This window comes from Anneissia japonica, unplaced genomic scaffold, assembly GCF_011630105.1.
Source record: "Anneissia japonica isolate Jap-2015-1 unplaced genomic scaffold, ASM1163010v1 scaffold586_len169585_cov113, whole genome shotgun sequence".
In the NCBI taxonomy this organism is placed as follows: domain Eukaryota; kingdom Metazoa; phylum Echinodermata; class Crinoidea; order Comatulida; family Comatulidae; genus Anneissia; species Anneissia japonica.
The window spans coordinates 36,123-47,779 of NW_022730388.1; the positions used below are offsets into that span (position 1 = coordinate 36,123).

Here is an 11,657-nt window from a genome sequence, read left to right on the forward strand (position 1 = left end):
GTAAAGTTAAGTACAGACTCGGACTTGGGAAACAATGTCCTTGGGTTATGTTTTTATTGGAATTAAAGAGTTTATTAAGCTGTGATTTCTTAATTAACAATGAAAAAACAAAAAAGAAATGGTTAATGATATTTAAAAAATATATATTGGTTAAATTTTGTGAAAACAATTTCACCACATTATAGTCTGAAGGAAAACTATTTAGAAAAAATAATGTAGCCTATAAATATTGTATATAGTCTTTATAAATACAAGCGAACAAACTTAAATTTAAAAAAATAGCCTAAACAAATGCTTGACTTTTTGTTATATCCTTTATTAAAATGACAGAAAAAAAAAATAGAAAAATGCATGGTAATTGTACACTTTGACCGATATGCATAAATTTCAATTGAAAGTAAGAAAAAAAATGGTGAAAGATATTTTAAGAAGCTATATTGAACAACTCTTTACAAATTATACTGTGTATGCTGAACTTATGAATAAAAGTGGGACAACCCCACAAAAGAGAAAAAAAAAGTGGATAAAAATAAAAATTATATTCAAATTTAGCCTGAGAGTGCCATTTTTGGCCAACTAAAGGTGTCATAATCATAAATTTTCTTACCTTATGGTGGGACTGAGGTGGTCTACACTCCTAATCTAAAAAAAAGTCCCTCCCTTTGAAAATGAAGAGTGAAAATAAATGTTAATTGCATTCCTTAAAATCAATTAGATACGACTTATAAAATGATATTGGCGCTGGAGCTTCCGGGGCCTCACCCCGTAAAACCTTGGCGGCCATCTGGCCCCAAACAAAGCTTGAGCCTACGGCCCAAAGCTTTCTTATTTATGAATTTCGCCTCCCCCACCCCCACTTCAAACCACGGATCGACGCCCTTGCTTCTATACAACCTACAGGTACAGTGTGGCCTTGTAGAATATGAAAAATATTTGGGGTTGCCCTAACAAGCAAAATTAATGAATTATAGGCCTTTAATTATAAACATTTCTTCTTGCTCTGTCATCTAGCGTTGGTCTAGCATTTTACGGTAATAGGCTACTAATGTACTATATAGGCCTAGGCCTACATAGGCTAGGCAGGTTCAACACGTTTTTTTAAGTTGTATAATTCACGATCAGATCCACATTCTGCTGAACACGCTTAACATCTACCATTCACGAGTAGTCAGCCATATGAAATGGGGAGGAGTCAACTTCCAAACGGATTAAACTGCTCGAATTGATGACAAGCTTCCAAACGGTATTTCACAGACGTGTTTGGAGAGCTAATCATATAACAACAGGAAACGTGTTTGACCCGCTTCTGTCGTTAGGGATAATTTGTAGATCGCGCCTGAAAAAAAAGTCTTAGATAGACTGCAGAGATTGCAAAATTCCAATGCTTGCTTAGTTTTTTTTTATTTTTTTATGTGAACCTCGCACACACTCCTCCCCTCTCTTACATGACCTCCATTGGCTGCCGGTTAATTGTAAAATTATGTTCAAGGTAATTGTATTTGTCCACACATGTATCAGTGGTCTTTATCCTGCCAATTTATGTAATTTTATCAGCTAAAGAATTCCGATACATTCCACTCGATTTGCTTCATCTGCACGTTTTACTGTCCCACGTCATTCTAAGGAAATTGGAAGTTTTTCTTTTTCTTGTCACGCTGCAAAGAATCTGAAATAATCTCCTAACTGAACTTAGGGACATTTCTGATCCCAATATTTTAAACAGGCACTCAAGACCCACTTGGTGATTGTTTGCCTAGTACTTCCAATTATTATTTTCTGAATGTTGTGTTTATTGTTCGTGTTATGTTTTTATTTTGTTGAATAATAACCGCAAGGAAAAAGCATAATATAAATGTTCATACCAGTACTAGTAGAATTCTTCGCCTATTAACTGGGCAAAAACTAGGCTACAATCTCTTAGCAAGTTCCTTAGTCACCAAGTTAATAAATAGAAACATTGTATAATCAATCCTTTACATATCTTGGAAGCATTTTAAGCTCGTCCTGTGACATAAGACCAGGTCCTGACATTTATAGACGCATAGTCTTGGTCACATCTGCTTTTAACAGCATGACTAAAATTTGGAAAAACAGTCACATCTTTAGAAAAACCAAGGTAAATCTCTATAATTCACTTATTCTGTCCATCCTCATGTGTGCTTCCAAAATATAGATGCTCACCAAACATATGTCAGCCAAACTTGACATATTATTATACGTATAAAAAGGTTTGACACACATCACTTATTACAGGAAAAACATGCTCACTTTGTCTACGCTTCTTTGGACCCCTGGCCCATTGGACCCCACCCCCTCAAGAAGCAATTAACATTAAAGCCATACCAACAGGGACCCACCCACGAGGTCACACCCGTATGATTGGTTTGACCAAGTTGAAGGAGTTGGTCAGGATCGTGTCTCCATCCCAACAGCATTTTGGACTAAGTCAACGACAGAACAGGATAGAAGTAAATCGTCAAAGCGCCTAGTACGCTCCTGACATAGCAGTTTACCTGCTAAGTAAGTAGGTAAACCGAATAAAAAATGATTAGTGATTTAGAAACTGTACTTACCTGAATAAATAACTTAACAATAATATGAAATATTTTAAATAGTACTACTTATAGTTGCATTGTACTTAGCCCAGTTTTTCAGTTCCCGACTGATTAGGGACCAGATTAAAGCCATTGGTCATGTAATATTAAATGTGTCAGCAGCAACCAATGTGTTACAACGGAGTACTTAGGAAACTCCTGATTCCATTCCACACAACTGGCACCACTTTTATAATTGCAATTTTATATATGATTAAAATAGGCCCCTTGTATGTGACTGTAAAACATAAGCGAATTTAACTTACTTCTTTACCGTTAGGTAATATAATGGTAAAAATTTTACTCCACATCCAAATACCAGTTGTCACCCTGTCAATACCAGACCTCCAAGGAAATCCGCCTGTTTTATCGACCTATTGAATAAAATCAGTAAATTTTATAACAAAACCTTAACATTATCATTAATGATGACAGTGGCTTTCTATACTGTGTCTGTACCTTCCCATGAACTACATGTCATGTTCAAGTGTACAGCATGTTTGATTTTCCTAAATTAGAAAAAAATAGAAATCGCTGGAATTCATCAAATATTATTTATTCATTTTAAAATTATTATTTTTCATTACATGAAAAAATACAATTCTATAGGAATCCCGATTTGTCGGCCAAGTTCACAATTCAACGAAAATGCTGTGCAACTGAACTTGAAGTTCGGAAAGGGTGCTGCTTAGTGCAATGGTTGGCTACCCCAATTTTAAGGCCACACATATTTTGTGAGTTTGGAGAACATAGACAAGTGGATAATTAACTTAATAAAATCAACACAATAAAAGCAAAAAATAAGCTACTAGCCAATGGAACCGTAACAGTAAACGGAATAACATACGAAATTTATGATTTCAAATCAAGTAAACTACCTCAAACTGTACTAGATCGTATATCGTGGATCAACACATTGATGTACTGGAAACAGACTTAACAATTCATATCTAAAAATTGCCTAATAAAGTAATAGCTTTGCTCACCTGAAAAGTGGACATGTGTTCTGCCACTTCAAAAATTACCAAATAACGAACAAACAATTCATGATCCATATAACTCCATATGCAAATCATATAAATATTATCTTTCAAAGATATGTAGAATACCAACCCTTTAATCATACACTCTGCTTAGGGGATCACCCGGTTAGGGAATGTAAAAATACACCTAAGAATGTCACATTAGATCTTGCTGTCCAAAACAGAAAACTAGTCAACGCAATATGGAAGAGGATAATCTTTGATTACAAACCCAAATGTTATAATTTAGTGAGGATGGTCACATTAGATCTTGCTTTCAAAAACAACAAACGAGTCAACCCAATATGGAACAAGATAATTTGAGCTTACAAACCCTCGAGTTGGTCCACTGTCGATCCGCATAGAGACTGCTGTATTATGCGCCTTATAAATCCATTGATTGATTGATTGATTGATTGATTAATTAATTAATTGAGTGTGTCCTAGCCAAACGACTTGTTCGAACGATCCGCTTGAGTTTGCTCTCTCAGTTACGACCGAAAAATATATAAAATATAAATAACGTTCGAAAATCTGCATCCTACATCTAATAAGTATCAAATTCGTGGAGGGCCGAGATACATTAAATATAATGTGTGAAAGTTTGAGATTATTTGGTTAAGTAGTTTTTGAGTTATGCGGCAGGAAGGACTCACCACAGACAGACCAACGCACAGACAGATACGCGTGCTAGTGGAATACCCTTCACCTCTCCCAAGGAGAGGCGAGGGCAATAATCATCTTACAATATACGCTCTATATTTCACCGATGGTCCTGGAACCATATCGTGAAACATCTGATCTATGGTCTGACGAAGTGATAGAAAACAGCAAGATCCACCCAGATTCTGGTAAGACACAGGAAGTAATCGATAAAGCTATGCACATCACGAAATTTCTCCACTAGAAATAGACTAACGCCTCACTACAGTGTTGCGAGAAACATTTACAAAGGCTACAAAAGCGAACACCGGTTGCCCAGGAAAAAGGTGCAAATGCAGAAATCTACAAAGAAAGTGAAGTAAAGAAAAAAGAATAGACAAAAAGAAGAAGCAGCATCAAAAGCACTAACAGGGGAAAAAAAAAGTTTTCGGCATTTTAGGGACTCCCAACACAAATTTCCGAAAAGTGGAATAACACCTGAAATGCATAGAGACGCACCAAATCATTTAAAGACAGATAGAATTGTCTTTCCTCGTATATAAACAGATGTACTGTAAGTCGACAATTGTATATACTTGTACAGTATATGAAACTTAAAGCATGCAGGGGAAAGGTAGTGAAAGATTGTACTTTTTGAGACAGTTAAAAAAAAACTAAGGTGGACTATAATACTATCCTCATAATGTTTTATCAGTCTATAATAGAAAGCATTTTGACAGTTAAAACTAACAAAAAAGATCTTGAAAGTGTTAGAAAATCTGCTGAACGTTTTATTGTTGTTCACTTACCAACAATTAAAAGCATAACTCGACAGTGAAACGAAACGCTCTACTTTGATTATTTATTTAACAACCTTTTATAAAATGTGCAATGCTATGCAATTATTTTGCATTTTATATTTAGCTTACTTTTAATAAATTGTGATTCAATTTTACTGTGTAATTGCTTTAAAGCAATTGTAAAATTTGGATAGTTTCAATAGGTTTCTTTCCTACCTTTAATGTAATTTTAATTCAATTATATATTTATATTAATATATATTTTTAATACAAGTATAAAATAATATCTCAATGTCTAATATTTAATTGCTTATAGGTCATATTTTTAAATTTCAATGCAATATATAACAATATCATAGAATATGTAGGCCTACTTATGTTTTAATGTGCCTGTGTCATGTATTTTTTCTAACTTTTACGAGATTTGGCAAGGCAACAAATTTCTTTTTGGACCATTAATGTTTTCAGCATTCTGTATTCAGTAAACAACATAGAAACTGACATAGTCAAATTATACCGACACAGTTTATAAAAAAAAATTGTTTAAAAAAGCCTACTCCCCTCTTCAGGGTTACAATTGAAATGACTCAAAACAGCACTTAAAGACTAATTAAACAGCATATGCTTAAATGTATATGGCAAATAACAATCAATATAAACTATTACAGATCAGTGACAAATAGAGAGATAGCAGTGGTGGGAGATAATGGGCCAGAATAAACAGTTTAGAGGTGAAAGGTGAAGTCAGCTAGAAAGTCAAGATCTTTGTTAAGGCCATGAGTGTGAGTTTTAAGCTTGATAATCCAGGAAAGTTCAGAAAAGCGGCGATGATGAGTGGAGTTGAAGTTAGAGTCGATAATGGTAACACGCAGATTGTTAATAGAGTGATGGGGCAAATTAAAATGTTGGGCTACGGTTTTGTCAGGGGCGTTTTTCCTAATGTCGTGTTTGTGTTGGTTAATGCGGAATCTAAAGGGTTCATGGTTTCGCCAACGTTATTGCCTTTGTTACAGATATTACATGTTATTAAATAAATTATGTTGTGAGAATCGCATGCGAGGTTGGGAGGTTTTATGGAGTGGTTAGTGATACGAATGGTCTGATCGGTGATGAGGATTTTACAAATTTTGCATCGGGGCTTGTTGCATAGGTGGTTGTCTGTAGATCTGGGCATGGGGCTGTTAAAAGTGAGGGGGAAAGGATGAAACGGAGGTTGGGGGGCTGGCGTTGGGCTAGGAGAGGGGGTCGGTGAAAAGATGGTGAATGGAAGGATCCTGATGGATGATAGGGAAATCCTTCCGAATAGAACTGGCAATAGTTCGGTTGAGGGGGTGATAATTTAAGACAATGGGGATACGATTATTGTTAGAGAGCTTCGGCTTGTAATGGAGGAAGTCTTTGCGGGGTTTAGAGTGGGCTTTCTGTATCTGATGCTTAATTAATTTGAGGGGGTACCCAGCAGTGAGGAATTTACAGGTAATAGTTTGAATATGGTGAGCATAGTCAAGTGGGTCCGAGCAGATACGTTTTATGCTAAGGCATTGACTATATACAATAGAGGACTTCAAAGATTTAGGATGAGCGCTGGAGTAGTGAAAATACGAGTGACAGTCAGTGGGTTGAACATAAAGTAAGAACTGATAGTGCAGTTAGAACACTTAACGAGGACATCAAGAAAGGGTATTTGGCAGTCAGATAGTTCAACAGTGAATTTAATGGTATTGTGAAAGCTGTTAGCATGAGTGATAAAATCAGTGAGTGAGGCGTGGCCATAAGTCCATATGAAGAAAATATCATCAATGTAACGTGAGTATTGAAGGGGCTTAAGAGGGAAGGATGATATGAGTTTGTGCTCGATGTTGGTCATGAAAATATTGGCGTATGAAGGGGCCATCTTAGTACCCATGGCCGTACCCTGAATCTGTAAATAGTGCTTACCATTGAATGTGAAATTGTTATTAGGATGAACTTGATGATGGATGATAAATCAGAGACGGCATCAGTGGAAAATGAATGAGAGAAGAAAATCGGAGCAAGCTTGGATGCTTTCGTTGTTAGGGATGTTAGTATGGAGTGATGACACATCCATAGTAACAAGTATAGCATCTTGTGGGAGAGTGGAAATAGATTCGAGTTTTCTGAGTAAGTGGGTGGTATCTTGAATATAGCTGGGGATATTGGAGAGTAGGGGTTGAGAATAGAATCAATATATACAGACAAAAATTCAGTGAGGGTACCACGGCAAGAGACAATGGTTCTACCAGGAGGGGTTATAGATAACGACTTGGCAATATCGAAGATGAGGGAGGATTTTAAGATGGTGGGAGAGAAGCGAGCGGATGAGAGCCTGACATCAAGGCCTTGCTAAAAAGATACCCTAATTTGTGTAGCTTGGTGATAGTGTAAAAAAGGCCGGGTTTAGGTTCCTGTGGGATGAAATCATTAAAATTAACATCAACATGATCGAGCTTAGACATTAAATCAAGTAAATCATTATGATAATCATTAGTAGGATCGGTAGGCAAAATATTGTAAAAATTAGGATTATTCAGCTGATTTTCTGCATCTTTTATGTAATCATCTTTGTCAAGTATAACAATGGAGCCGCCTTTATCAGCAGCCTTAATAACAATGTCCGAATTGTTTTTTTAAGTCCTTGATAGCTTTGCGTTCGTTTTTGTTTAAGTTGTCTGGAGTGGATTTGGACAAAGCGTTAGTAAGGAATTGGTCTAGATGAGCCCTGGCTGTGTTGACGAAACTGTCGATGTGCACGTTCCTGCCGGTAGGAGGGGTCCACGGCTTTTTCGTAGATGATTTTAGTGGTCGTTTCGGATGGGTAGCAGATGTGTGATTGTCATCAGCAAAGAATTCTCTGAGTCTAACTTTGCGTAAAAACGCATGAAAGTCGGCACATACTTTGATTGGTTTCAGTGCGTTAGATGGGCAGAACGATAACCCCCTTTCCATTAGGGAGAGCTGGTCGTTAGTGGTGGTGTAGTTAGACAGATTAGCTACGCAAGATGATGTAGAGTGCTTACTGTCCTGGACAGTATATTTATATAGCGCCTTTCTTTGCAGATACAAAGCACTTCTGTCCCTGGTCATTGGATCCACATGCTTAAGTGCTGCTGCTGTATTCAGCGCAGGAGCAAGCAAACCCACCAGGTACCAGGTACCCATTTATGCTCCTGGGTGGAGAGTAGCAATGCAGATAAAGTGTCTTGCTCAAGGACACAAGCGATATGCACAGCGAGGGATTGTGACCCCGACCTCAAGGTTGGGAAACCAAACCTTCACGCTGCGCCAAACCTATTCTACTTTTTATGTTTGAATTTTGTTTTTTATAGGTCTAAGTAAATCCGCCGGATACATTAGCCTAACAACACTACAAGGCTAGGTCTCGCCTTACCTCTATTTAGGTTCTGTTTTCCGTGTGAAATTGTGAAATATAGTTTTTTTATTATATTATTTCAAATTTGTTAAAAATTATTCTGACAGAGATGTTGACAATTATACAGACGTAACTTAGGCCTACTTGATCGACTGCAGTGTGCAAGATACGAAGTACAAAAACTAATCTCTTCAGAGATGGCGCACTTTATAACGACACGTACTCGGCAACGTAAACAAGTTCAGTATATCAGATTACGCATTTATTTAATGAATTGTGGGATGAATTAAAATATATTATTATGAGAGCTCACATGGCACTAGTGGGTGAGATAAAAAAAAAATAAAGAAGAATGTGGGTTCGTGAAGCAATCAACCTGCCTACCTCGGACGCTTGATTGTGTATACAAACAGCAACTGGCAAAAGCACGCGAGCGGATGCGTTCCTCATACTCTGAATTTGACATTAACGAAGAAGTCAAGAAAATCATAATCTTTTATGAGAAATACTCTTTACTTCTCTTTTTTTTTTTTCTCCTTCGGCCAAAAACTAGTTAACTGGTTTAAAATAATTAGAGTAATACTTGCATTTTTTCTGATTTTTTTTTTATTATTATTATTTTGCCATATATGGGGATTTAAAATTAGAATATTTGCATTTTAAAACATCAAAATTTGAAAACATTTAAAAACTTGCAGTTAAAGTCTGAACATTTTAAAACTATTTATAACTTTATTTGAAAGATTTATACAATATTAATTATTACTTTAGTTACTAAAGTTATTTAGTTAGTTATATCACTCTTCCCTGGTTATTTATTATTATTTCATTATATTGAATTTCTAAAACATTAAAAATTTGCTGGTTCGAATTGTGTTGTTTTGAAACTGTTTAAACCTTTATTGGTCGTTATTTATAAATTGTTCAGAAATATACTTAACATTACTACACACATGAGAATGTAATTATTATTATTATAATTGCAGCATATTTCTGGTTCTTTGGCATGATTTAATAAGACACAAATAATAAACTTATGCTTATTTTCGCATACTAACATTCTGAGAGAGGTGGTTGACTAATAAATTGAGTAGGTAAGATTTCCCAGAGCGAAATACACCAGCTATCGACAAAACCATCACTGGCATTTTCTTGCACACAGGTTGCAACAAGAGGGCATCAAGTGCTGTTTTATGGAGTTCGAGCTTGCCTTTTTTCACCTCAACTATTTGCACTGGCTTCCCATCTTCTAAAAAAATATAATGAAAATAATTATAAGCAATGTCTTAAATATTTATAAGTCAGATTGTTGCAGCAGTGCAGTGTATGTTAGGTATTGTCTCACTGTTTTCTCTTTGGTTATTTTATTTTCAGAAGACCTCAATTTGTGTTTCATATTCACAATGACTTCCAATTATCAAGTAATTCATACGTATAATCCTCTGATCTTAAAGGCAGGAATAAGAGAATAAGCGTCATTGTGCTGAATTGAGTATAGACGTGATCCGTGACTACTATCGACCATAAAGGGGTGTTTATAGTAGCAACATGATGATGTTCACATCATTTCACAACGGTAGGTGCTGAAATCGACCTTAGGATCAGAGTAACCCTTTACTCTCCCGATGCAGTAGGCTCTTTAAAGTGCACACGACCAAGATGTGCACACTGGACAGTCGTTTTTTAAGTCCTTATCCGAGAAGACTTGATTTTACTAACCCAAGAAGAAAATAATTTGATCACAATGCTGTAACATATAACGAGGAAATTAAAATCTTCAATTAAATAATTTATAAAAAGTAATCATTCGAATAATTCTGATTTTGTATTCCGCAAACATTTAAGCTAACAAAAATACATCGCAACGCATCTTACCTTTTGCAGAAGTGGCCATTATCTGAAAGAAAAAACAATTAGGAAAAATACAATCCTGTTTCATATTTAACGAAAGTAGTATTTGAAAATTCATTGCTTGTATTATTTTTTTTTTGAAATTGCATTATAGTATAGTATATTTCTTGTGCATCCTTTGTTTTCCAGAATTTATATATTCAATGTTTCAAGTCTTTCCTATAATTAATTAATAATTAGTATTTTTTTCAATAATACCAATTATTATTATTAATTCTTTAATACATTTTTGTTATAACTTAATGCCCCATTTCTGCAAACTTTCGTTTAATAGGAATAGAAAGATTAATACATATTATAATGATTTGCTAATTTAACAGAATTTAAACATTCCTAAACATGAAAAAAAAATGCAAAATAAGACTCAGATTTGATTTTTGTTGTGTTTTACACATCTATGAGGCATCAATAGCCAGTCATACCGACCTTTTCTAAGGATTTTTGCTCGGAGCAAGGGTAGCAACAGGTAGACCATAGTACAATGCATTGGCATCAACATGTGACAGCATGAGCAATTGCACTAGTTGTGTACAAGCGTCTTTGGAAATAAATTTGCGGATTTTGAGAATATAATACAGGTTTACCGTAACCGATCTACATTTACCTCGTATTTGGTTCTTAAGTAGTGTTACCTGGCCATCAAAATTAACCTTTCTAATAGAAAGGTTGCCCAAAGTAATAAACGGACATGCTACACTTGATCTCTGACTTTGTATTCACTGAATTGCTTATCTCTGTACATAAAAACCTATTTTAGGTCTCAAATTAGTCAAATGCATGTTTTTTTGCATTATGTTATTAGAAGGGATGAAAACCTATTATCACACAATGGTCACATGCAGTGTTAATATGCAACAGAGCTCTCAATTATGTACATTAAGAATGAAAATATAGGGGTCCGATATCTTGGCAACTGCTGGTGGAGAGAGTTGCTTTCTTTTTCAAATTGTTGAGAACATGAATGTTCTATATGCTTTAATGAAACATACGCCCTAAAATGAACGGAAATGCTACAATTGACATTTGAACTTATATTCACCGAATTTGCATATCACTGCGATTAATGTACATAGAAACTTAATTTAGGTTTCAAATTATTCAAATGCATGTTCTCTTGCATTATATTAATAGAAGGGTTGAAAATCTATAACCATAAATAGTCACATACTGTTCATAGTTAACTTATGTCATTAATTATGCAAATTAAGAGAGTCGCTTTCTTTTTCAAATTATTCACAACATGTATGTTTTTATTGCTCTAATAAAACATTTGCCCTAAAAATAATAGGAAATGCTG

The 11,657-nt window shown here is 35.2% G+C and overlaps 1 protein-coding gene across 1 annotated transcript in view; it reads right to left on the bottom strand.

Annotated features, from left to right (window-relative positions):
• LOC117114916 (atlastin-3-like) overlaps positions 1-11,657 on the bottom strand; it is a 37,354-nt gene that overhangs the window by 20,085 nt on the left and 5,612 nt on the right. The window contains exons 2-4 of the mRNA XM_033258531.1: positions 10,325-10,346; positions 9,508-9,698; positions 2,861-2,968 (exon numbers count right to left, since the gene is read on the bottom strand). Of these exons, the coding sequence (XP_033114422.1) occupies positions 2,861-2,968; positions 9,508-9,698; positions 10,325-10,343 (318 nt within the window). The 5' untranslated portion in view covers positions 10,344-10,346. The remainder of the gene's footprint in view (positions 1-2,860; positions 2,969-9,507; positions 9,699-10,324; positions 10,347-11,657) is intronic.